The sequence below is a fragment of the Myotis daubentonii genome, chromosome 9 (genome assembly GCF_963259705.1).
Source record: "Myotis daubentonii chromosome 9, mMyoDau2.1, whole genome shotgun sequence".
In the NCBI taxonomy this organism is placed as follows: domain Eukaryota; kingdom Metazoa; phylum Chordata; class Mammalia; order Chiroptera; family Vespertilionidae; genus Myotis; species Myotis daubentonii.
In genome coordinates this window covers 47625773-47652583 of record NC_081848.1, presented here as the reverse complement: position 1 = coordinate 47652583, position 26811 = coordinate 47625773, and the positions used below count along the sequence as shown (strand labels likewise).

Below are 26811 nucleotides of genomic sequence, written 5' to 3'. Positions count from 1 at the left end.
GAAGGGAGGAAGCGGGCCGGCCTCGACAGCCCCATAGGCTGAGCGCGCACCGCGTGACCAAGACCTCTGTTCCTATTGGTTACTGATGATGGTTCTCACGGCACTGCAATTTCCTGTTCGGAGCTCGTGCTCGTGGATCTCGGTCCGATGCGCACTCAGTGACAGCCGAGTCGAATAGTTCCGAACAAACTTGTGACTGCGCTGGAAGAGAAACAATTCAGTCTGACAGTTGCCGCCAGATGGAGGCAGAGAGCTGCGCAAGGCTCGCAAATCGTGTTTCAGACTTCAATGGGATAAGGGCTGTCAAAGTGCCTTTTATTACAAAGGGCGTTGTTTTTGACAGTCATAAGGTGTAAATCTGTCATCAGGTTTATTCATTCAACAAATTGACTATGTGCCAGACTTTTGTTAAGGCACTTGGCATATATCAGTGAACAAAACAAAGATCGTTTTCTCTGAGAAGTTTACATTCTGGAGGGGCGTGAACAATAAGTACATTATACAATATGTTAGATTAACAGTTAAAAACTGATTCGCTGCCTTAGCAGGTTTGGTTCAGTGGATAGAGTGTCGGCCAGAGAACTGAAGGGCTCGATTCGGTCAAGGTCATGTACCTCCGTTGTGTCTCTCTCACATTGATGTTTCTCTCTCTCACATTGATCTTTTTCTCTCCCTGTCCCTCCCCCTCCCTTCCACTCTAAAAATCAATGGAAAAATATCCTTGGGTGAGGATTTAAAAAAAAAGTCATGTGCTAAAAAAGAAGAAAGTAGCAGAGAGTAAGGGGGAATCAGGAGTTGTGAAAAGTTAGGTCACGAGAATGTGAGGTTTGAGTGAACTTGAAAAAGGCGAGGGAGGTGCCCGTGGGGGACAAAGGTGGGGAAGAGCCTCCGGGTAGAGGGGACGGCTGATGCAAAGGCCTCAGGCAAGAGCAGGCCTGGCGTGTTTGAGGAGGCGATTTGATGGCTGGAGTGTTAAGGTGAAGGCAGGGAGTAGCAGGAGAGGCACCTCTAAAGAGGGGTTGGGCCCAGATCCGTGAGGACCTCCTAGTCAGTGATGGCGAACCTATGACACGCGTGTCAGAGGCGACACGCGAACTCATTTTTTTGGTTGATTTTTCTTTGTTAAATGTCATTTAAATATATAAAATAAATATCAAAAACATAAGTCTTTGTTTTACTATGGTTGCAAAGATCAAAAAATTTCTATATGTGACACGGCACCAGAGTTAAGTGAGGGTTTTTCAAAATGCTGACACGCCGAGCTCAAAAGGTTCGCCGTCACTGTTAGGCCGTGGTGAGGCTCTGACTTTTCGCCTGAGTGAGATGGGGAACCATTCCTGAGTTTTGAGCAGGGGAGGGTCATGATCTGCCTTGCTTTAAAAGGATCACTCTGGCTGTGTTGAGAAGAATAGGATGGGGGAGAGGCAGGTGAGAGAGAAAGAGCAGAGAGGCGTGGTAGGAGCACACCAGGTAATCTAAGTGAGGGATGACGGTGGTTGGCACCAAACTAGTAGCAGTACAAGTGGTGAGAGGTGGGCAGATTTCGGGTATATTTTGAGGGCGGAGACAAGAGGATTTTCTTTCTTTCTTTCTTTCGAAACTGTATAAGTGTGAAAGAGATGACTCCAGCTTTTGTGTGCTGAGCAACTAGTAACGAAGTTGTCTGACTGACAGTGAAAGCTTCAAGTGGAGCAGGTTTCTGGGAAAAGACCATTTTTGGATGTGTCACCACTGAGGTGTCCATTAGACATCCCAGCAGCATTGTGGAGTGGTCAGTGGAGATTCTAGTCTGTACTTTGGGAGGATTAAGCGAGTAATGGTCTCCAAATCTCTTAGCATGTGCCTGATTACAGCAGTTATTAAGTGGTAGCTATTACCATTACTATGTGACGAAAAGAGCTCTGATGCGAGCGCACACTGTGTAACTTTGGGCAATCTATATATAGGTAACTCTTTTCTGAGCCTCGCCTTTTTTCTTGGTATAATGGGGGTGATAACACCTGGCTGTCAGGAAATCTGTCATCTCCCTTAATTAGGTCAAGTCCCAGCATTCAGCTGTCAAGTCGGGCGAAGGAGTTTGGGCTTTATGCCCAAGAACTGCTTCCTCCTTGGAGCGCCTACTATAATGAGAATCGACACAATCCTGCTCCCCTGTCAGTGCTCTGTGTAGACATGCATTATTTTTTAAATCCTCCCAAACACAGGTATGCAGTCTATTAGAGAAGAATTGGATTTGATGACCTGGATCTTCAGCAACCCTAATACAGCACTGTCAGTGGAATTGGGGTGTGGGGAGGAGCACATGGAAATCAGAATTCAGATGTGAAAAAATGGTCAGTTTGAATTGATGGTGTTGAGTGTTGGCTACTCTCAAGGGAGTTGCTGGGAAGGAGAACAGACATTTAAGGCAGTAGCTAGGGGAACATCAGGACTGAGAGGGGGACAATTTAGGCTGGAAGAGCTTTGAGTATATTTTAAACTAAGGGTCAGGGTCTAGAGGAGAAAAATAGAATATACAAGTGTGAGTAAGGGGAGCTATGTAAGTAAATAAGGCAGGAATGGAGAAGCCTAGCTGGGAGGATGGTCATGGGCAGGATGAGGAAGATGTGGAGAGGCTGCCCTGGGCTGTGGCCTCCCTTATGGGTTCCTGGTGGGGGTCTGCCTCAGCCCAGCTGGCGCCCTGAGATCCTTCCATAGCGAGAAGTCCAGAGGAGAGAACCACCCCCGATGAAGAGGTGTTGCTGCCCCTACTGACCATGCACAACCCTTGGGACCGCCTACTCATATGCTGATTTGAGTTGGATGTGGATCCTTCATCACCAAGACTAAAGATATTTCTCTTTGGTAAGAAAGGATAAAGGGAAGGATGAAGAATCGAGACACTTTGGAGAGAGAAGGGAAGTTGAAGGAGCTCCTGTCAAGCGATGTTTTTCTGAGGGAATTGGAGGCAAGGTGATCTGCAGAGAATGGCAATGCAAGGCTGGGGTTCAGCCTTGGGGCAGTGGAAGGGCAGAGAGCGAGCTATCAAAGGCACTGATTGATCAATTATGAGAGAACCCAGGGGAGCCCGGAGACTTCAAGGATCTGGTCAAGTTTTACAATTTCCTCCAGCCACATAGTTCAGGGGCAGGAGGAGAGAGGGCGTTGGCATGGCCTTCCCAGGGATACTGACCGGCCCGAACGAAGGGGTGCACACATCCAGGATGTTGGCTTTTCAGTGGCTGACTGAGGTATCCGGGTAGGCTGAACTCTGTTTACAGAATGATGAGAGAGAGGAAGGGAGGAAAGGGCAAGGGGGAAGGAGAAGAAGAAGGAGATGGAGGAGGAGGAGGAGGAGGAGAAAGAGCGAGAGCGCTGTACCCATCAGCTAATTTTATGTTTCTCTCTGTTTCGTCTGCTTTGACTTTCTGTTTCTTCTGCTCATTTCTCTCTTGTGCCTCTTTGCCTCTCTTCTGACTGTTTCCACCCTTGGTCTCTCTCTCTGTTGTCTCCATCCCATCCCTTTTTGGGCTTCAACTGTAACAGTTGTCAGTTCTGCCCACAGCCAGGCCAGGGTTAACAGGGAGGGAGATCTCATTTCATTTCCTGCCTCCACCCTCCAATTAAAATTGGTCCTTTTGCATCTCATTTCTACTTCCTTCGGGTGTGTGTCTCAGTCCCCAGACCAGTGATCTCCAGGCCTGGAGCCTTCTAGGGGAGGCGGACCCGGACCCAGACCCGGACCCGGACCCGAGAGCCTTCCCAGTAAGTGGCCTCACTCCTCTCTTCTGTCACAGGATCCATGAGGCTGTTTCACTCTATTTTCCCATCTTGGTTTCTTGGGCTTGGCTCTTTGCTGTAATGTTTCTGTCTCTAGCCTCAGCTTGGGTAAGGCTCTGGGAGGGACCAACTCCTATTCCTACCTGTTCTCCCGAACTCTTAGAGGACTCCCCGAGCAATGGGCATGGGAAGCTCGGAGGCAGAGGAAAGGTGCACGGAAGAGAGGCTGCCAGCAGTCACCTCCTTCCCTAGCCCTCTCATGCTTAGGGGATGCTCTTACTCATCTTTTATGGAGAATACAGGGACCACCAGACATGATTACCCTTCCAGTGTGGTTATGGTATACAGTGTGGTTATATTAGTTAGATCAGTGTTCAGTGGCTATGTTATTATTTCTATGCAAATGTTATTTACACTTGAGTGTTGTAATTTACTATTATGTAAAATCTGACTTCCTTTTTTGTTTTTCCTCTGTTATTTTTTTTTCTAGAGCTAGTAGTTTCCTTGTTTCACCTTTGTGTGAATCTCCTGGTATTTGTGGTTAGCTTTTCTCCTACCTTCTAACGGCCCCTCAGTAGGATGCTTTTGAAGGCCGGTGGCACCAGTAAACCTCTCCATCCATCCTTCTCCCCTTGGAGAGTATTTATCAGAACCCATCCTGTTCGGTCAGGGCTTCCTGGGCCATCAGCTGCCAGGCCCTCGGACCAGCCGCCTCCAAGGCCTTGGCTTTGCTCTTTGTTTGGGTTTCTGCTTCATGAAGCTCCAGGCTTCTGCCTTTTTCACTTTGGTGGATGTGAGCATGTCATCCAGTGGTTTCTGTTAGGTTAGGTGGCTCAGGAGGCGGCGCAAGAAATAGAGTCCAGTGAATCAGAAAAGAAAGGAAAGGAAAAGGTTTATTCTGCGTCCCCGGGAGACCCACGTACCCCCAGGACAGGGCACGTGGATTCACGCCAACAGGGAGGGGGGTGCTTTTTTATACTGCAGTTGGGTGAGGGGCGGGGACATGAGCTGAGGAATTCTTTGCCGCAGGGGATGGGCGGGGGGATTCAGAAGAAGTCCCTATCTGTGTGGGGGTATGTGGACTCAGGGAGAAGAAGCCGGTATCTGTGTCTGGCACATTGATCTGTGAGAAATCCCAGGGAAAGTCAATTGTCTCATCACATGTCTGCATGTATCTGATCCTGGGCTCTCTCCGACCTAACAGTTTCAACAACTGAAAAAGAGGGTGCCACGGCCAAGGAGGTGGTGGTGACAGCACCCCGATTCCTTTGTTTCTCTATCAGACTGCCCCAGCCTGGCCTGGAGTCACGTAACAGAGGCGGGTTGGGGTTCAGAGGGAGATGGGGCACCATTTTCTGTTGCTGACAGAAGTTTTCTTCAGCCCCTGCCTTGTTTCTCAACTGTAATATACTGAAGAATGAGGGCAAGTTCTCTGCTGGTGAGGTCAGGTGGAATGTGTACGTGTTTGTCTTTCTTCACCTGGTCCAGCCCACAGGGCCTGGTGAGTTTCACAGGCTAGGTGTCCAGGTGTTCACGCCCAGCCCTTTGACACCAGCCTCACCAGGCAGAAGTGAACCAGTGAGCTTGGGCTAGAGCAGTGGTCGGCAAACTCATTAGTCATCAGAGCCAAATATCAACAGTACAACGATTGAAATTTCTTTTGAGAGCCAAATTTTTTAAACTTAAACTATATAGGTAGGTACATTGTTCTTAACTTAATTAGGGTACTCCTAAGGCTTAGGAAGAGCCGCACTCAAGGGGCCAAAGAGCCGCATGTGGCTCGCGAGCCGCAGTTTGCCGACCACGGGCTCGTGGACCAGGGCTGGCGCGGGAAGCTGTCTGATCAGAAAGGGGATCTGTTTCAGTCAGTTCCCAGGACCCTGCTCGGAGCTCACTGTCGGGGGCTCACCTCCCCGCTCCCAGCCTCCAGCCACTGAACAGCCTGGAGGGCGCATGCAGGCAGGCTCCAGCGCTGTCTTTTGTTCTTTCCGGGCTGCCCACTGCAGAGATTTGCAGGGGAGCCTGAGGCTTCATTGCAAATCGCTCCTGCCTTTCCCAAGTGCCCTGCAACTTGCAGCCAAAGCCGGATCCTAACAGAGTCCTACAATTTTCTCTCTTCTTTTGGTATGGACTCAAAATGCTGATGTTGGAAGCTAAACCGCTTTCCTGGTTTCCAAATATCTTTTGCTCACTCTCAGACATTTTACTACCGAGATGGCTTCCCCACTGGCTTTAGATCACAGACACCATTCTGAACTCGGAAAGTTTTCTATCGATGGTTGGTTTTCTTCTTCTGAGGACTGGCACCCTGCCCACATTTTCGTTCTCTGTGTCAAATACAACGTAAGACCCCACTCTCCTTTCTCTGCTGCTTTCATCTCTGTATCTCCTTCCAGGTTCGGGTAGCAGTTAGCCTAACGACCTGGTTTCTGTGCCCGTCTACTGTGTCTTTGTGTTCATCTCTTTCTCTATCTGCCCAGGTCATGGACCAGAACTTAAATCCCGCCTCCATACCCACTGGTCTAGCTCTAGAAAATTCTGAAAATTTCTCATCTGGAGGGATCCCCAAGACAGTTTACATGATGGTCAAAGGGATAATATATGTTAATCACCCAGCACAAAGTGGGCCCTCAAAGCGGCCATTTTAAAAAATATATATTTTATTGATTTTTTATAGAGAAGGGAGAGGGATAGAGAGTTAGAAACATCGATGAGAGAGAAACATCGATCAGCTGCCTCCTGCACACTTCCTACTGGAGATGTGCCCGCAACCAAGGTATATGCCCTTGACCAGAATCGAACCTGGGACCCTTGAGTCCGCAGGCTGACGCTCTATCCACTGAGCCAAACTGGTTAGGGCAGGGGCCATTTCTTTTATATCGTGGTTTAAACTTGTCTACTTATCTGAATGATAAGACTTCCTGCTTTGAAATCCTGTGTTACTGAGTCCATGAGGCTGATGTGTAAGGCCAATGGTTGATGAGTATAGATTGTGTGTGTTTTTTAATTTGTACTTTTTAAAAAAATATTTTTTAATTGATTTCAGAGAGGAAGGGAGAGGGAGAGAGAGATAGAAACATCAATGATGAGAGAGAATCATTGATTGGTTGCCTCCTGCACACCCGCAACTGAAAATCAAGCTTGAAACCTGGGCATGGGCCCCTGACTGGACTTGAACCTGGGACCCTTCAGTCTGCAGGCTGATGCTCTATCTACTAAGCCAAACCAGCTAGGACAGTATAGTTTTTTTGTTTTTGTTTTTTATCTTTTACCTTCTTGCCATATCTCTGCAGTCCCAGAAAAATAAAATTGTTTTCTTAACCCTGACTGTCTAAGGAGGCATACAGGGCCTGATAAACATTGTGTGTGAGAGGGAGGGAGAAGGGAGGGGAGAGATAGAGACAGACAGAGATCCACACACCCACACACCTTACTTCTACTTGCCACACAATGACGAAGAGGCATGCAGGGAATCGCCCTGCCTTTCTTGGAACTTGGCATGCCTCTCTGTCTCCCTGGCTGTGCTCCGTGGCTTGCCGAGCACCCAGAAAGCAGGGGAGACTGAGGCGCCTTCCGCTGCTCTTCCCTCAGCAGTGCACTCCCCTTTCTTCTCTCCCCCTTCTCCAGGTCACAGGTCTGAACTTGACCCTTCATACCAAGTACCATGGCCCTGGCCCTGACCAGCAACCCACAGGAGGCATTGCTTTTGGCCTTGAGTGACCTTGATGAAAATGACTTCAAGATATTAAAGTTCCACTTACGGGACAGAACCCTGCTTGGGGGCCAGGGGCTGGCCCGAGGGGAGCTGGAGGGCCTGAGTCGGGTGGACCTGGCTTCTCGGCTGGTTTTGAGGTACGGAGCGCAGGAGGCTGTGAAAATGGTGTGCAAGGTGCTGCAGGTCATGAACCTGTTAGAACTCGTGGACCAGCTCAGCCACATCTGTCTAAATGGTGAGTATAGCAGAGGACAAGGGGAGGTCAGGGTGGCACTGGACTCCCCCTCCCCCATGACATCTCTAAAACATTTCTTAGGTCTTCTTTCACTCTTGCCCTGTGATGCCTGGGAGCCTCTGTGCCTGAGGGTCCTAGTGGCCCTAGTGGTCTCCAGCTAAAGACTCATGACTGTGGGGTGAAGGGTGGTAGCCGAGAGTGGGGTTTATTTATAGAAAGATTAGGGGATCTTATAGCCACTATCTCCAGTTGTGGTGCCAGAGAGGGAGAGAGTGGAGAAAGGGGCTTGGAGACTTGGGGAAGTGTTGGCGAAGGGTTTCCCGCTAACCAGAGTAATGGCATCTGGGCATGGGTCAGTCCTCTCCCTGGCTGTTATCCCACAGGCAGCAGAGAGGACAGCCTGCTCCTGTGCCTGGCTCTTCCAGGGAACTGGTGGGCGATGGTGCCCTGGAGAGTGGGGTGGCATGGAGCCCAGGTGGCCTCCTGTCCCTTCTCCTGGAGACAAGGGAGTGTCTGTGGTGCCAGTGCTCCCTCCACAGGCTCCTTTCATGCCCAAGAGCACCTGTGCCCAGACATGGGAGTTTCCAGAGACTCAGAGCCACGCTCCTGCTCAGCAGCTGGTTTACCTGCAGCCACTGACCGACCTTTACCTAGAACAGCCTCCTGTGGCTTCACCGTCCTGCAGCTCCCCTTCCCTTTGTCCTCTCTCTTCTCACCACTTTAATTGCACATGCATTCACATGCACATGGACTTTTGCATATACACATATTCTCACAAACACATACTTGCTGATGCCCATTGACATGCCTTCTCTCCACAAAAATACAACAACTTCCATAAGCATGCTTCCATGAGCACGTATGGATACAAGTATTCACTACTTCCCACACATATTCACACACTAAACACTTGTTGCACACTTACACAGATGTGCATGCGAACACCACACACATTAATATGCACATGTGTGCATGCACACACTCATCCTATCTAATAAAAGAGTAATATGTAAATTAACCGTCACTCTTCGACAAAGATGGCGGTGCCCATAGTAGCTGAGCCCAGCATCTGTGCCCCAGCCGTGCAGAGGGAGGGGAGGGGCCCCTGGCCAGAGGCCGGGGTGAGGGACTCTGGCGTTATTGCAGGCCGGGCTGAGGAACCTCCCCCTCGCCCCCCACCACGTGCACGAATTTCATGCACTGGGCCTCTAGTACATATATATGTACAGTGGTCCCTCCCCACAAAGCCAGATGTATAACCTTCATGGAGATACAAGTTAGAGAGCATAGAAGATGAGCATAAAGAGCAGTGTCCAGAGTTTGCAGGGCTATTTTGTCTTTTTTTTGTTCCCATCTCACTACCTAATGCACCATGTGTCTGGCTCAGATTACAGAGAAACATACCGAGAGTACATACGCTGCCTGGAGGAGAGGCAAGAAGAGGGAGTCAGCCGCACCTACAACCAGCTGCTCCTGGTGGCCACTGCCAGCCTGGGAAGCCCTGAGCCTGAGCAGGAGCAGGGCTCTGTCACAGTGGAGGCTCTGTTTGATCCGGGGGAGATGCCCACCCCAGGCCCAGCCACAGTGGTGCTGCAGGGACCCGCTGGCACAGGCAAGACAACACTGGCAAGAAAAATGGTGCTGGACTGGGCCACTGGCACGCTGTACAAAGACCGGTTTGATTATGTCTTTTACGTGAGCTGCAGAGAAGTGGTCCTGCTGCCGGAGGGCACGCTGGACCAGCTCCTGCTCTGGTGCTGTGGGGACAGTAAGGCGCCCGTCACCGAGATCCGGAGGCAGCCGGAGCGGCTCCTGTTCATCCTGGATGGCTACGATGAGCTTCAGAGGCCCTTTGCCAAGAGGCTGAAGAGGCTGGGGCCCAGCCCCGCGCAGGACACGCTGCGCCGGCTCATCCGGAGAGAGGTACTGCCCACGTGCTCCCTGCTCATCACCACGCGGCCCCTGGCTCTGCGGAACCTGCAGTCCTTGCTCAGACAACCGCGCCATGTCCACGTCCGAGGCTTCTCTGAGGAATCGAGGGAGAAGTATGTCCAGTCCTATTTCACAGATGGGGAGCAAGCCCAGAAGGCCTTTGACTTCATACGTGGAAATGAGGTTCTCTACCAAGCATGTCTGGTTCCAGGCATCTGCTGGGTGGTCTGCTCCTGGCTGAAGGGGCAGATGGAGAGAGGCGGGGAGGTCTCAGAGACTCCCAGTAGTGGCACCGACATCTTCATGGCCTACGTCTCCACCTTCCTGCCGCCCAGTGACAACGAGGATCCCTCCGAGCTCACCCGAGACAGGGTCCTGAGGGGTCTGTGCTCCTTGGCAGCCGAGGGGATCCAGCACCAGAGATTCCTGTTTGAAGAAGCTGACCTCAGGAAGCACAGCTTAGATGGGCCCAGCCTGGCTGCTTTCCTGAGCAGCCAGGATTACCAAGAGGGGCTTGACATCAAGAAGTTCTACAGCTTCCGCCACATCAGCTTCCAGGAGTTTTTTCACGCCATGTCCTACCTGATGAAAGAGGACCAGAGCCAGCTGGGGGAAGAGTCCCTCAGGGAGGTGAACAGGCTGCTGGGTGACAGGGAGCAGGCGGCGGGGGAGGAGATGACCCTCAGCATGCAGTTTCTATTGGACATATCGAAAAAAGAGAGCTCCTCCAACTTGGAGCTCACGTTCTGCTTCAAAATCTCCCCCTCGATAAAGCAGGATCTGAAGAATTTCAAAGAGCAGATGAGCTCTCTAAAGCATAGCAAGACCTGGGAGTGGGACTTCTTCCTGAATGAGGCTAAAATGAAGAGTCTGGCAAACTGTGTTCAGATGAGCAATGTGGCGATTAGGATGGAACATTCAAATGAAAAGAAATCCCACAGCAAGAGCTCATTTTCTGTCAAAACCAGCTTGAGTGATGCCAAGAAAGAGGAGCGAAAATGTCTAGTTGTGAACGAAGGGAATGTAGCAGGGACACAGAAGCAGGCTGCTAATGGGAAAAGCAGAGGGAAGAGGAACTAGAGACCAGGATGGTAGAGGTAGGAGTAGGACAGGAAGCACACAAATGGAGACACTAGAGCTGATGGTGGGGTGGAGAGACAGAGGGAGAGGGCAGACCGTAGAAAGGAATGGAGAGATGTGAGATTGAGTTAATGGGCACAAGGAGTGGAAGGACAGGATAACAAATAGAAAAAAGAAATAGATAGAGGGTCAAGAGATTTGGAACATAGGACGTGGGGAGAGCCATGTGGAATGAGTCCTTAGGAACAACCACGTGTCAACAGTGGCTCAGGGTTAGTTGTTTAGCACCGCCTACCCCCCAAGGCTGTTTGTAAATTCCCCAAATGTAATCTTATGAGGGCCTGACATTTGACTCTTTCCTATAAAAATAAATTCCTTAATATAATAAAATGTGGATTGTGCTCACTCTATAAGATAATGTGAAGCATATCAATGTCAGCATTTAAAGGAAATGTACTGTGATATAATGCAATGTCCCATTGACTCTGTATTTGTGATCAATTGCTGCTTAAATAGTATCTTTCCATCTTTCTAGAAGCTTCTAGAATTTCCATGCTGGAAATGAGCGATGGCTTGTCACAGACATTTGGTCTTAGAAGCTATACTGTGACTTCACTTACCTCTATGGCATAGAGTCTATGCTAATAACATGCCACTGTTGTCTCCAGCTGTACCATTAACTGACTTCCTTTTTGGAAAGAGCAGTCATTTTTAAGCACTAATCAAAGCATTTTCCTGTTTTGGTTCCCTCTGTATATAAAAGAAGAAGAAGAAAAGGGATTATAGATGTAGGTGTGGTCAGGTCCCAACCCTCATTTCACAGATGAGGAAACTGAAATTCAGTCAGGAGCCCCATTCATTTCTGGGGTTTGTAGACGCTCTCAGAGACCCTGTGCAGGCACGTGAACCTATCCCCATCCTGCTGTTGCTGCTGGCTCCAGTGCAGCTGAGAGCGATGCTGCCTCGAACTCCCCGTATCCCACAGAAAGTACAGACGCTCCTCACACATTTTTACTGCTGTCATGACTCTTCATGAGCTGATTCCACATGTGCCAATTGCAGCAATCTGCTGCACGTGCCCATACATCTGAATCCAGGAAACTCAGCCCTGACCGGTCAGCTTCCTATGCCATGAGAACAATTATTATGAAGTCTTCTTCTCACAGGAAGCTTGGTGGCTCTACATTTGGTAATAATATTCATAGCATGTTGAACACAGACTGCTTGTGTATATAGAATGTGTAAGAAACAATATGTGTGTCTATATACTTCTTTAAAGAGAAATTTGTGCTGGATTACTGAAGAGGCTAGTTGGCACCCACTGGGCTAGGCTGTGTTGACCCTAAAGAACTTGGATGTTGTCGGCAGGCCAGCTCTTGGATGTCGTAGAGAATTTGGGAACAATGAAACAGGTGCCCAGCCACACTGCTGGGTTTTCATGTGGCCCAAGAGTTCTATTTTATAAAAACATGGTTCTAACTCCAATTGGGGTTTAGAGAAGGTATTTCACTTAGGATTCACATCCAATTCAAACTAACTTTAACAAAAATAAATGACTTACTGTATTCATTTATATAAAAAAAAACTGACTTCCGGTTTTAGGCACGTCTTGCTCATTCTAACAGTATCATCAAGGCTTTCACTCTCTCTCCTCTCCGTCCTGGTTAGAGTTACCTTTCTTTGGCTCTCATTTCAGAAAGTAATCTTCACCCGGAACCGTCTTTACAGTCAATAATCCCAAAGGAAGAGAAGACGTTTTACTAATGGCTGTAGCAAGGAGCTGGGGGAGGGTATGACTGAGCCTGGTATGTGCCACACCTTGCACAGTCCCTGTGGTCTGGAAGATGAGCTCTGATGGGCTAGACCTGAGTTTCATGGCTTAGGTCACATGGCCATACTTTCTAGGTCACTCTGCCACACCCCTAGGGCTGAGTACGAAAGGATCAACACCTCCAGAAATGCATGGAATGGGAGAGTGACTCCTAAAGGAAAGGATTTTGAACAGAAAAAAATAATATGTCACACAGCTATGTACACAGACACAGTGTGTCTGATGGACTGGGGTTCCCTGAGGGAGCATGACCCTCTGTGCAGAAATGCAATCCCTTCCTTATCTACTGATCCCACTGCCTGCTGATGGGACTCACTCCTGCTTTTCTTCTTATTTCGCTAAGAGACTCAGGAAGATGATAAGCTCTGTGTGTCATACTTGCAGGTCCCAATGAGTGTCCTACGACAGAGGGGACTGAAGCGTCCACGTAGGGCTCTTAGCAATGCCTTTAAAGTCAGACTCTCAGCCTGTTCAATGAAGGGAGAGTCAATCCAGAGAATATCCCTTCATTAGTAGAATATGTGGCTATTCATCCCTTGGATCCTTTTATACCCTTTCCCCCATGATTTCTGGGCTTGGGAACCAGGCCTCAAACTGTGCAGAGTCCTTGAAGTGATTCATTTATGGACTTCTCCTTGGCCTGGTTTCTGTTTATTCTCCATTCTTCCTTTTACCAAGATTTGAAATCCTCTCTTCTTCATGCACCACATCCAGTCCTCCAGCACTATCAATGCACCCCCTAAAGTATTTCTTGTTTTGTTCATCCTTTCCACCCTCTCTATCCATCCTTCCAGTCTGTCTTGCCAAAACAACTAATAAAATTTGATTGGGTTTCAGCTTTCCTCTTCCTCCCTGTATTCACACAATAACTAAAGTGAACAGTGTGCTTTCTCATATGAATAGGGAGGGGCATTTGAGTGTTGACTTACCATCATCCATTGGCTTCCTTCCCCTCCCAACAGTACCTTCATTTCTCTTGGGGATTTTTTCATTAAACCTTTTTAGGACTGGTTTATCAGTTATGGGGTAGGGACCATGAAAAGTGCATATTAAGCAGCATTTCCCAGCCTTGTCATAGTCACAGTGTCTGGTGTATGATTTCACAGTGAGAAATAAGGGAGGGGTCCTTGGATTGGTTTTTGTGAGTGAGAATGCTTTTTTTTTTTTTTTGCAGGATAACTGGTATGTTTCCACAAGACACAGATTAGAGAAGATGTATCCCAAAGTGGTGTTGGCAGACTTAGTGCGTCTAGGAGGGGAGAGCTTCCTTGAGAATAGAACCTAATCTAAGAAAACAGAGATGAAAAAAATAGAAAAAGAAAACCCATGCAGGTCCTGGTTACATCATCAGAGTTCTGGATAAAGCCATGCCTGCAACTTCATTCATCCCTGCATTCTGCTGGGACTGAGCCAATGGTCTCAATGATTATTCAGGACAGAATAGTCCTGGCCAGGTAGATTAGTTGGTTAGAGCATTGTCCCAATATACCAAGGCTGGATGTGAGGGCGATCTGGCTGCGACATCTGTCACCCCATTGATCGCCAGGGTTGATTCAGCTGATCTGGCTGGCTAGGCGGGTGTCCCCCTCCTCCCTCACTGATCTATGTGCGTCCCTCCCGAAGCTGCGTGCTCGGTCGAAGAGGACGACCTCCCCCCCCCCCCCCCCCCCCCGGAGAGGACTGGTCTTCGGTCAAGGGTATACGAGTAGCTGCGCTCCCCTGCTAGAACCTCCAAACAAGCTCTCAAGGTCTAATATACCAAGGTTGCAAGTTTGAGTCCCAGTCAGGGCACATATAAGAATTAATGAAGGCATACATAAAGTGGAACAACAAATCGGGAAAAAACAAACAGATGGCCAATAAACATATGAAAAAATGTTCAACATACTAATCACCAGAGAGATGACAATGAAAATTAAAACTACAATGAGGTCACCTCACAACTGCCAGAATGGCTGCTATCAATAAATCAACAACATGTGCTGCTGAGGATGTGGAGAAAAGGGAACCCTAGTACACTGTTTGTGGGAATGCAAGCTAGTGCAGCCACTGTGAAACATGGTATGGAATTTCCTCAAAAAATTAAAAATGGCCAAAACCGGTTTGGCTCAGTGGATAGAGCGTCGGCTTGTGGACTGAAAGGTCCCAGGTTCGATTCCGGTCAAGGGCATGTACCTGGGTTGCGGGCACATCCCCAGTAGGAGATGTGTAGGAGGCAGCTGATTGATGTTTCTCTCTCATCGATGTTTCTAACTCTCTATCTCTCTCCCTTTCTCTCTGTAAAAAAATCAATAAAATATATTTAAAAAAAATTAAAAATGGAACTGCCTTTTGACCCAGCAATATATTCTGGGAGTATATCCTAAGAATCCCCAAACACAAATCAGAAAGAATATATACACCCCTATGTTCATAGCTGCATACAATAGCCAAGAGCTTGAAACAACCCAAGTGCCCATCAGCAAAGGAGCAGACAAAAAAGCCGCGGTACACCTACACAATGGAGCACTATGCAGCTGTATGAAAGAAGGAACTCTTGCCATTTGCAACACCATGGATATTGTTATGCTAAATGCAATAAGCCAGTCAGAGAAAGACAAATATCATATGATCTCACTTATATGTGGAATCTAATGAACAAAATCCTATATAATAAAGAGGTGATATGCAAATTGACCCTCACGCCCTCGCATCACAAGATGGCCACCCCCATGTCATCACAAGATGGCCACCCCATGTTGTCACAAATGGCCACCCCATGTTGTCACAAGATGGCTGCCACAAAGATGGCCACCCCACATCATCACAAAATGGCCACTGCAAAGATGGCCACCCCTATGTCGTCACAAGATGGCTGCCCCCCATCATCACAAGATGGCCACCACAAGATGGTCACCCCCACATTGTCACAAGATGGCCAGCAGAGGAGGTCAGTTGGGGGGGACCAGGCCTGCAGGGGAGGGCAGGTGGGAGTGATCGAGCCCGCAGGGGAGCAGTTAGGTGTCAATCAGGCTGGCAGGGGAGTGGTTTGGGATGATCAGGCTGGCAGGCAGAAGCGGTTAGGGGCAATCAGGCAGGCAGGCGAGTGGTTAGGAGCCAGCAGTCCCGGATTGTGAGAGGGATGTCTGACCGCCTGTGGGATTTGGCCTATCGGGGCTAAACCGGCAGTCAGACATCCCCCAAGGGGTTCCAGATTGGACAGGGTGCAGGCTGGGCTGAGGGACACCACCCCACCGACCCCAGTGCACAAATTTCATGTACTGGGCCTCTAGTAAAATGACAAACAAAGTAGAACCAGGGGCACAGATACAATGAACAGACTGACAGAGGTCAGATGGGATGAGATTGGGAAGGACTGTATAAAAGAGGGTGAAGAGAGTAGCCAAAGAGCTTATATATGTAATCCATAGACACAGGCAAAAGAGTGTGATGGCCAGGGGAAGGGTGGTGGGGGCTAAGTGGAGGTGGGGAAAAAGGGGGAGGAAATAGGGGACTTTTGTAATAGTGTCAACAATAAAAAAAGAGACAGTATCGACTGGACTTTGAGTCCTTTGGTTCTTACACATACTCTGTGTGATTAATAACATTATTTTTATCTTTATATTTTTTATTTGATATACTTTTAACATTTCATAAAATAATTAAATTAGTGATTTAATATTATTTTACCATTTTAGAAGGAGATTGTGATAGTTGCAGTCACTGTATAGAGGGCAGTTTGAGATTTGCAATACTAGGTAATTATTTCCTCTTCTGCACTCATGTGTGTTTTTTAAATCTTTATTGTTGAAGTATTACATATGCCCCTCTTTTTTCCCCATTGATCCCTTCTAGCCCACCCACCACCAACCCCACTCTCAGCCTTCACCACATTATTGCCTGTGTCCATGGCCCGGCCTTCTTGGTTCAGTGGTTGAGCGTCGACCTATGAACCAGGAGGTCACAGTTAGATTCCCAGTCACTGGGCCTGATCCCCAGTAGAGGGTGTGCAAGAGGCAGCTGATCAATGATTCTCATCACTTATATTTCTCTCTCTCCCTTCCTCTCTGAAGTCAATAAAAATATATTAAAAAACCAAAAAACTTTATTTTAGCAGAAAAGCAAGAGCTAAAGAAGTTGTGAATTTGCTCGAGGTTATGTAGCTGGTTCAGATTTTTGTTTTTGTTTTAAAGTATGTTTTTATAGGTTTTTAGACCGAGAGGAAAGAAGAGGGATAGATAGAAATATCAATGTGTCATGGATCTGCTGCCTCCTGCATGCCCCTACTGAGGATCAAGCATGAAACATGAGCATGTGCCCTGCTTGGGAATTGAACCTGGGACCTCTTGGTCTATGGGACGACTTTTAATCTGCTGAGCCACACCAGCTGGGCCCCATGTTTTGATTTCAAATTAAAAAAACTCAAACTATAAAATCATCTGAATGACTCCCTCTCCCCCAATTTTCAGTGTTTCTTTCTACTAGAAAACATAAAACATTTGGTAACAACATCTAGGTTTTCCACAAAGTAATTTTAATTTACTTGCCTTCATGTGCTTCCTATCAATGCAGAAACTGTCTACCCCAGGCAATAAGACCTTCCATCTCGATTACCCTGCCTTTGCTCATACCCTCACCCCTTTCTCCCTTCTTCACTCTGCCTGTTTACTAAGTTTCACTCAGCCTCTGCTTTCGTTTCTTAAGGGGGAGGCCATGGTGGAATTGAGTCTCTTGAGCTGTTTATTCCCTGTAGAAACCTAAAAAAGTGTTGCTCCAATTTTGTGCATTGAGCTTTCTCAGGTCCATATGGGAAAGTCTACATCAATTGAGTGTTAGTTCTCCAGAGAAGGATTCTCTCAGGTCAACAAGTCAATGCCATATAATGTCATTAAATTGGTCCAGTAAATCACTGAGTTGTATTTATGGGAGAGGTGGGGTTTTTTTGTTTGTTTTTGTTTGAAACTAAAGAGGTGAAACCTGCTTAATTGGGATGAAAATCAGAGGCAGGTTAGGTTCTGCTTATGTAACTATTACTGGGTTTACCATTTATAGCTCTTCTCATTGATAACTGGACATGTCCATCAAGTGATAGCTCAGTGCTCAGGTAAGAATGTCAACTACTCTGCCTTTTGTATTCATATATCCAACCATCTGGTTAATGATTAGAGCTATATGGGTCTGCTTGCATGAATAATCAATTCATAGAGGTTTGTAGCTGGGGTTGGAGGTGCTCAGAAATAAGGCTGATCATGCAGAAAGGTGACACCCAGAAGAGCGAGTGAGTTGCCCAGTCACACAGAGTTAACACTGGAGCCACAGCACATGTCAGTGGATTAGGTCAGCAGAGGGTAGCTCATGTTAAAGGGAGAAGATGGAGCATTCAGGTTTAGTTGTTGCTTTTAATCACTCATGCAGGCAGTGATTTGGATTGGTTCTGTGACTTTATCAGTCCCCTGAAGCCTGTTTATTTTTAACAGGATGCTCTAAATTATCTTATTCTTTAATGTCATTTTTATACACTTGGAACTCAATACATATTTTTGTCTATCAGAAATGGCACGTAGGTGCTTTTTCCTGCAGAGTCTACTTTATTAATTTTAGAAGACTTTTTTTTGACATCCAAAATATAATTATTAAAGTTAATACAGACATTTGATTTTAATATATCACTATGGTCAAACTCAGTAAATCAACTTGCCTTTTCCCCTCAGCTAATATCCTAATGATCTGAGCTCAAGACAACATTACAATGTCACCCGTCTTCAGCCTGCTGGTCCTTCTGTCCTGGCTTCCTCATATCCCACAGTAAAATCTTACTGGCTTCCAGGCAGGCAGCACACAAAGACCAGCAGGCCTCTGCTCTAGTGCGAAGGTGTCACTGAACATCTGATTGGAGCAAGTCAGCCTTCCTTATGCCTTCCTCCTTCCCCTTCATGGCTCTTCTATCCATGACATCCTGCTAGTATAACTGCTCTCTCTCCCCCTCCATTCAGAAGTAAGTCTTCCCTCTGTAAATGTCTACGGCACTTGTTCCCACTCTGGTTTCCCTTAAATGCCAGCCTGAGAAGTGGGCATTTTATTTCATGGATAAGAGGAGACCTTGAAGGTTCTGGGAGAAGGGATGATGTTATTTTGGCAAAGTTATGAGGGGTAGATTGGAGAAGTTAGAGAACGTGGAGAAGCCGATTAGGAGACCATTTAGTAATGGGGGAGGTCGGGGGGAGGGGGGCTGAAGGGGAGGAAAGGAGGCGGTGAGCTGGAGTGGTCGGTGGGGATGGACTTGCTGCGGCCAGAAGGACTCCAAATTTTAAAGATCCTTGAGCCGGACAGTGATGGGACCCTGGGGACCGGGGAGCGTTGGTCTGGGTGACTAGGGCGGAGAAGGGGGAGAAGTGAGGGGCGCTGCTCGGAGAGGGGCTGGGAAGGGCAGGGGCTGGGAGGCAGTGGTCAGCTCTGCTTGGAACCGACTGGCCCACAGGACTCAGGCAGCATGTGTGCTCCTACAAGCCGGCCCGCCACCGCTCCAGGGTCTCTGCAGCCTGGCTGTCAAATGAGTGGAAGGGAAGCCCTGCAGCTTGAAGATTTTTATGAAAAAAAAAAAAAAATCAGAGAAACACCCACGTCAGAGCCAGAGGGATGTCCAGCGCTGTTTTCCTGTTCCCAAACACACAGGGGGCACCTGAATGTGGGGAGAGGGAGGCACTCTTTTTGAAGGGTAGTGGCAGAGTCAGGATGAGAGCTGAAGGCAATGGTATTTCCAATCCCACAAGGGCCTCAAAATTCTACAAAGCCATAGTTAATTCTGGGGCCTCCTATTTTTGTGTGTGTTTATTTTTTCTTCAGATGCTATATTCCTTAATGACAGAGTCTGGCTTTTCCTAATTTTGATATTTATTCTTCCATCTATTCAGTAATCATTGGTTTAGCACCTATTGTGTTATTTATTATTTGTTTTAGGCACCGAGAATACAGCAGAGAACAGAACAAACCTCAGAGGGGGGAGTGAGATAACAAGCATCTCCTTTACAGCGAATTTCCGGATCTCTTTGAGTGCCCGAGGGGCACACTTCTTGAAACTCACTCCATGGATGCATTTGTGAATGTTGGTGGTGTATTCTCTGGTCACTACCTCGCTGATGGCAGGATAGTCCTGCATCTTCTCACCCTCTTCTTTGTGGGAGACATTCTGCCAGGCCCAAGTTGGAAAGCCATCTGTTGTTATTTGGTACTTTTAAAACAAGATTTCTGAGTTAAAAATTCTTCAATTCTTCATTTGTATTTGAAAGATATACTGTTCTAATATATTGGCCATTTTCAAAATTGCAATTTGAAGATCTGTCAAAGTGAGCTCATCATTTCAGCTTCTGGCAAGAATTTCAGACTCAGCGCTTGGACAGTGACTTCAAATTTAACATTCAATGTTGATAAAAACAGTCTACACTCCCCTGCCAAAATGAAAAGGCGGAATCAAAGCTCTGTGGCTGAATTCATCCTCTTGGGCTTTTCTAACTTTCCTGAGCTCCAAGAGCAGCTCTTTGGGGTTTTCTTGGTTGTTTACCTGGTGACTCTGATGGGAAATGCCATCATCGTAGTCATCATCTCCCTGGAACAGAGCCTCCACGTTCCCATGTACCTGTTCCTCCTGAACTTGTCTGTGGTGGATGTGAGTTTCAGTGCAGTCATTATGCCTCAAATGCTGGTGGTTCTCTCCACTGAGAAAACGTCAATTTCATTTGCGAGTTGTTTTGCACAGATGTATTTCCTTCTTCTTTTTGGTGGGACCGAATGCTTTCTCCTGGGGGCAATGGCTTATGATAGATTTGCTGCAATCTGCCATCCTCTGAGCTACCCAATGCTTATGAACAAAAGGGTTTTCATGAAATTAGTAATGTTCTCATGGGTCTCAGGGGTCATCGTGGCTACTGTGCAGACTACGTGGGTTTTTAGTTTTCCCTTTTGTGGCCCTAATAAACTCAATCATCTCTTCTGTGAGACACCCCCAGTGCTGGAGCTTGCATGTGCAGACACCTTTTTGTTTGAAATCTATGCATTCACTGGCACCATTTTGATCGTCATGGTTCCTTTCTTGTTGATACTCTTATCTTACATTCGAATCCTCTTTGCCATCCTGAAGATGCCATCAACCACTGGGAGACAAAAGGCCTTTTCCACCTGTGCCTCCCATCTCACATCTGTCACCCTCTTCTATGGCACAGCCAGTATGACTTACTTACAACCCAAATCTGGCTACTCCCCAGAAACCAAGAAACTGATGTCATTGGCTTACACATTGCTTACACCTCTGCTGAATCCACTAATCTACACCTTGCGAAACAGTGAGATGAAAAGAGCTTTGATGAAATTCTGGCGAAGAAAAGTAGATTTGCACACATTCTGACTGTGCTGGGAAGCCACGCAATACTTGGTGATTGCTTGACTAAAATCTATTTTAATTCAATAAATGGCCAAACAATCTGCATTTCTTGGCATGAATATGCTTATTTGGTTGAGTTTTTGAAATTCAATTACATATTAGGGCTACTTCCTTAATATTATTAATAGTGTACAGCTATCATTCATTTTTCTAGATATAAAAGTTTTCATAACATATAATACACCTGATAAATTTATTTATTAGTTCCTCCATTGTAATTATCCAAATCATTACTGAATTACTAAAATGAAGCTTCAATGAAACCTCTTTCTTATGTTCTTATGTACTGATGTTTTATTTTTGTACTAGAGGCCTGGTGCATGAAATTTGTGCACGGGGGCGTGTGTCCCTCAGTCCAGCCTGCACCCTCTCTAATCTGGGACCCCTTGAGGGATGTCTGACAGCCTGTTTATGCCCGATCCCACCTAAACGGGCAGTCGGACATCCCTCTCACAATCCAGGACTGCTGGCTCCCAACTGCTCACCTGCCTGCCTGCCTGATTGCCACTAACTGTTTCTGCCTGCCAGCCTGATCACCCCCCTAACCACTCCCCTGCCAGTCTAATCGATGCCTAACTGCTCCCCTGCTGGCCCAATTTCCCCTAACTGCCCTCCCCTGCAGGCCTTGTCACCCCCAACTGCCCTCCCCTGGTGGCCCAGTCACCCCTAACTGCCCTCCCTTGCCAGCCTGGTCACTCCTAACTGCCCTCCCCTGTTGGCCTTGTCACCCCCAACTGCCCTACCCCTCAGGCCTGGTCACCCCCGACTGCCCTCCCCTGCAGGTCTGGTCACCCATAACTGTCCTCCTCTGCAAGCCTTATCATCCCCAAATGACCTCCCCTGCTGGCCCAGTCACCCCTAACTGCCCTCCCTTGCCAGCCTGGTTGCTCCTAACTGCTCTCCCTTTCAGGCCTAGTCAGCCCAACTGCCCTTCCCTGCTGGCCTGATTGCCCCCAACTGCCCTCCCCTGCAGGCCTGGTTCCCCTAAACTGCCCTCCCTTGCAGGCCTGGTCCCTCCCAACTGCCCTCCTCTGCAGGCCTGATCGCCTACAACTGCCCTCCCCTGCTGGCCATCTTGTGGTGGCCATCTTGTGTCCACATGGGGGTGGCCATCTTATGTGTTGGAGTGATGGTCAATTTGCATATTACTCTTTTATTAGATAGGATGATAGAATCCCCAAATTTGCCTGATGGGATGGAATATACATGTTTATAAATTTTAAGAGCTATTGTAGAATTACTTTTCAAAATGATTGTAACTCCATCAGGTGGACCCAAAGGCCCACTCTGCTGCACTCATGCGGTTAAATTTCAAGAGACCAATAAACAGATGAGATGTTTATTTCTGGAGTGAAAACCTGTTCCATGAATGACTAAACAAAGTGCAGTTATTCTGGGGAGACCAAACTGGTTCTTCTTCCTGGACCTACACAGATTATTATTCACAATAGGATTTCTCTTGGTATTTTTCCAGATATTCATCAGGATGTTGGTGGCCAGAGAACTACATGGGAACTCCCCTGAAGTCTCACTCGGTAGTTTTAGTAGCTTTTACAGACCACTGTTTTTAAACATAGGGTGATTCATTTTTTAAATTGTGGAAAACTAAGTGATTAACTATTTGTGCATATCTTCCATGCTCCTTGAATCACATCATTAACTATCACATGGAGAGAAAGAAGTAATAATTTCTCATCTAGCAACATTTGAAACATTTAATGTTTGCCTCCTATTTTAATGTTGCTAATGTTCATAAACAGAGAGGGGCCCCTTTTTCTTTTTTTATTGATTAAAGTATTACAAAGAGTATTACATATGTCTCCTTCCCCCCACCCCCTTGACATTCCCCCTTTATTGAATCTATAACATATGAGGGGCCCCTTGATTGAATCTATAACATATGAGGGGCCCCTTGATTGAATCTATAACATATGAGCTCCTATTGCTCTTAGTTTCTGCTTCAGGGGTGATAACAACGGTGTAAAACACTATTCTCATTGTCATTCAGCTGTGGGAAAAGCAATCTTTTAATTATACACTACTGCCTCTGCCAAAGATGAGAAGTAAAGATACAAAACCGATTAGATTTTCACAAAAGGAAATTTCGTCATCAAATGGTTGAAACCAGTTTGAATAATATTTGAATATTGTATAATCTTTTCAATAGGGCATTACATAGGCATTTAGAAATCCTTTAATCAGATTATGTATCTTAGTGTCCTGACATTTCCTTCTCATGTCCGTCAAAGAGTTCAATTACAGGGAAAAACCCCCCCACAAACCTCCCAAGCCCTAAATCCCAAGACAAATATTCAACTTTCATTTATTTAGTCATTGATTAAACAAGTTTTTGTTAGGGGTGACTTAATGTGACCGTCCCTGGGGAAATACAGCCTCTGTCCTTTCGCAATTCAAAGTTTTTTTGAAGATCACTGATTTGGGGAGGTCACAGAAGCCAGTCACACCATACCTACGTCTCCACCCCAGCAGAGGAATGAAGTTGAGCAGATCAGGTTCAAGGTTTGGTTGCATATGTGATGATTTCAAAGTCATGATGATTCTCCCTGTAGTTATGGCTTTGACAAAAACAGCCTGTTCAAAAGGATCCTGTTATGATTTTACTCTAAATAACAATTCTGGCAATACCAGCTTTAATCTCATGGCAGCTAACAGGACTAACACTTGAAATCATGCTTTCCGGGCTTTGAAGTTGACACCAAGATTTCCAATCACAATCAATGTGGACAAGAACAAAGTAAACTTTTAAAATGTAAAACTTGCTTAAAGCATGTCAAAACATGCCCTTCTCTCCAGCTGATATGTTTTTTGCACCATTTTTTCAGCTGATTAATTCCTTTTGTCTTTATTTATTTAAAAAAATTTTAATTGAATTTATTGAGGTGACATTGGTTCCTCAAACCATACAGGTTTCAAATATACAACTCAACAAAATATCATCTGCACACTGCATCATGTTCTTTCTTTACACCTTAAATTGTTCTTTCCTTAAGGCAACCATTCTTGACCCCCGACACCCCATCTTCTCTTCCCAAATTAGTCTATCTGAACACTCTGTTCTTTCTTTCCCTTTCTTCCTTCCTTCTTTCTTCCTTCCTTCCTTCCTTCCTTCCTTCCTTCCTTCCTTCCTTCCTTCCTTCCTTCCTTCCTTTCTTTCTTTCTTTCTTTCTTTCTTTCTTTCTTTCTTTCTTTCTTTCTTTCTTTCTCTTTCTTTCTTTCTTTCTTTCTTTCTTTCTTTCTTTCTTTCTTTCTTTCTTTCTTTCTTTCTTTCTTTCTTTCTTTCTTTCTTTCTTTCTTTCTTTCTTTCTTTCTTTCTTTCTTTCTTTCTTTCTTTCTTTCTTTCTTTCTTTCTTTCTCTTTCCTTCCTTCCTTCCTTCCTCCCTCCCTCCCTCCCTCCCTCCCTCCCTCCCTCCCTCCCTCCCTCCTCTTCTTTCTTTCTTTCTTTCTTTCTTTCTTTCTTTCTTTCTTTCTTTTTCTTTCTTCCTTCCCTCCCTCCCTCCCTCCCTCCCTCCCTCTCTCCTCTCCTCTCCTCTCCTCTTCCTTCCTTCCTTCCTCCCTCCCTCCCTCCCTCCCTCCCTCCCTCCCTCCCTCCCTCCTTCCTTCCTTCCTTCCTTCCTTCCTTCCTTCCTTCCTTCCTTCCTTCCTTCCTTCCTTCCTTCCTTTTGCCAGGAATCAGCCAGGCCATGGCTATTTTTTAAGAGATATGTTTTTATTTATTTCAGAGAGAGGAAGGTAGAGGGAGAGAGATAGAAACATCAATGATGAGAGAAACATCAATTGGCTGCTTCCTGCACCCCCTCCCACCCCCAACTGGGGATCGAGCCCACAACCTGGACATATACTACTGACCAGGAACTGCACCGTGCTCCCCTGGTTCATGGGTCGACACTCAACCACTGAGCCACACTGGTCGGGCCTCTTTGCCCTTTCTTCATACCCCTTTACTAAATTGTGTTTCTTGCAGCAGCTGCCTGGTTGATATTTGGCTGCTCCAGGCTGCTTCATAATACAGTCCCTATTTTCCTTATCAGGCCAAGTATGTCCCTGGGTGGGTTTTGTTGTGACTTAACTATGTACAGGACTGGTATTCAGGAGTGGAGGTGAAGGTTCTTAATGTGGTAACTTTTATATAGTTTTCCTGCTACTAATGGGAGAGATTGGCGACTTCTGCAGTTTCAGAGGGTTTAGAGATGTCTTGGGACATCATCCATCCAGATTTCCCATGTGTCTAGTCTTTAGATTTTTCTAACTCTGGTTTCAATTTGGCATAATGGAAGTTCCTTGATTAAGCACTGAACTATCTGTGAAGTTCAGCCATTCTGATGATTCAACCCTGGATTTGACCTTTAGCTTTCTCTGCTTGGCCATTGCAAGAGATGAGGGTGTTACGAACTACTGACATGGTCTTTGGCTCTCACATTTCATTTTTAGTGGTTTGTTGATTGCACTCAGCTCTTTCGTTATCTATCTGCAGGGATCAACGCAATATAGTAACAACTATATAATTCTATTATCCTTTGATTTATCAACTTTTATCCCCTCCAGTGTTGGATGCCTCAATCATTGTACAGGCCAGTACATTTCCTGCCACAGTTACATAATTCCAAGTTACCATTCCTGAAAGCTTTTATTGGTAAACTTGGTGGCCTAGTATATCGTCAGATTTTTGAAAATGTTCTGTATATGATTAAAAAGGATGTGCTTTCTTCTGACTTTTTGATATAATGTTCTCCACATGTGTACTAGACTAAGTTGTATTGTGAATATTTTCTTTATCCTTACTCAACTATTTATTTACCAATTACTTAAAGAGGCATGTTATAGTATCCCACTATGACTGACACTCTTAAGTTCCCTTATGATGTGGTCAATAATTGATGGATATATTTTGCAGCTGTATTATTGGATGCTCGTGGGTTTAGAATTATTATATTCTAAACTCTCTTTGTCTGCAGTAATGCTTTTCTTATTATAATAATACAGTTACATAAATTTCCTTTTATGTAACTGTATTATTTTGTAATACCTTTTGATATTTAACCTTTCCATACCCTTATGATTTAGATGTGTCTATGCTGAGGCATGCTGTGGAGAAAAAATAAACCAGGATAGTAGTGTTGCTGTTGGAGTTCAATTATTTTTTTAATATATTTTATTGATTTTTTACAGAGAGGAAGGGAGAGGGACAGAGAGTCAGAAACACCCATGAGAGAGAAACATGGATCAGCTGCCTCCTGCACACGCCTTACTGGGGATGTGCCCACAACCGAGGTACATGCCCTTGACCGGAATCGAACCTGGGACCCTTCGGTCTGCAGGCCAACGATCTATCCACTGAGCCAAATCAGTCAGGACTGGAGTTCAATTTTATAAAGGTTGATTTGGGATGATCTCATGGAGAAGATGCCACTTGGGCAAAGTGACATAAGGGAGTTAGCATTTTTGAGAGCAATAGTGTATATTCAGGGAAAAACAGAGGCAGCAGCTGTGCAATGGAAACATGGCTGGTGGATCAGAGAAATAGCAAGGAAGCTGCATGGCTGAATAGGAGTGGCTACGGGGATGTGCCAAGGATGAGCCCAGAGAGCCCAGTGGGAAACAGATCTTCAATCTATATTCTTGAGTTTGGCTTCTATACTGAATGGGATAGGGTGCTACTGAAATATTTTGAGCAGAAGAAAGGGAGGAAGAAAGGAGAAGTTCGGAGACCATAGCAATTATCCAACGAAGAGAAGAAAGTAGGTTGGGGCAGAGTGTTAGCTTTAGGAAAGGTGAGAATTTTTAACACTGTATTTTGAAGACAGAGCCACAGATAGGTGATGGGTTTG

The 26811-nt window shown here is 46.2% G+C and overlaps 2 protein-coding genes across 2 annotated transcripts; both read left to right on the top strand.

Annotated features, from left to right (window-relative positions):
* The first annotated feature begins 3451 nt into the window (after positions 1 to 3451).
* On the top strand, positions 3452 to 13370 carry NLRP10 (NLR family pyrin domain containing 10). Its single transcript, XM_059708791.1, has 3 exons — positions 3452 to 3744; positions 7387 to 7709; positions 9097 to 13370. Exons 2-3 carry the CDS (start codon positions 7424 to 7426, stop codon positions 10719 to 10721), a joined length of 1911 nt encoding a protein of 636 aa, XP_059564774.1. The 5' UTR covers positions 3452 to 3744; positions 7387 to 7423; the 3' UTR covers positions 10722 to 13370.
* LOC132240932 (olfactory receptor 10A3) lies at positions 7581 to 20989 on the top strand. Its single transcript, XM_059708792.1, has 2 exons — positions 7581 to 7709; positions 19489 to 20989. The coding sequence occupies exon 2, from the start codon at positions 19985 to 19987 to the stop codon at positions 20927 to 20929; it is 945 nt and encodes a 314-aa protein (XP_059564775.1). The 5' UTR covers positions 7581 to 7709; positions 19489 to 19984; the 3' UTR covers positions 20930 to 20989.
* Positions 20990 to 26811: the final 5822 nt, after the last annotated feature.

Excerpts from the sequence above, each read along its gene's own strand:
- NLRP10 (XM_059708791.1), top strand. The coding sequence starts at position 7,424 with ATGGCCCTGGCCCTGACCAGCAACCCACAGGAGGCATTGCTTTTGGCC. Across the intron at positions 7,710-9,096 it reads CAGCCACATCTGTCTAAATG|ATTACAGAGAAACATACCGA; the intron begins GTGAGTATAGCA and ends TGTCTGGCTCAG.
- LOC132240932 (XM_059708792.1), top strand. The coding sequence starts at position 19,985 with ATGAAAAGGCGGAATCAAAGCTCTGTGGCTGAATTCATCCTCTTGGGC.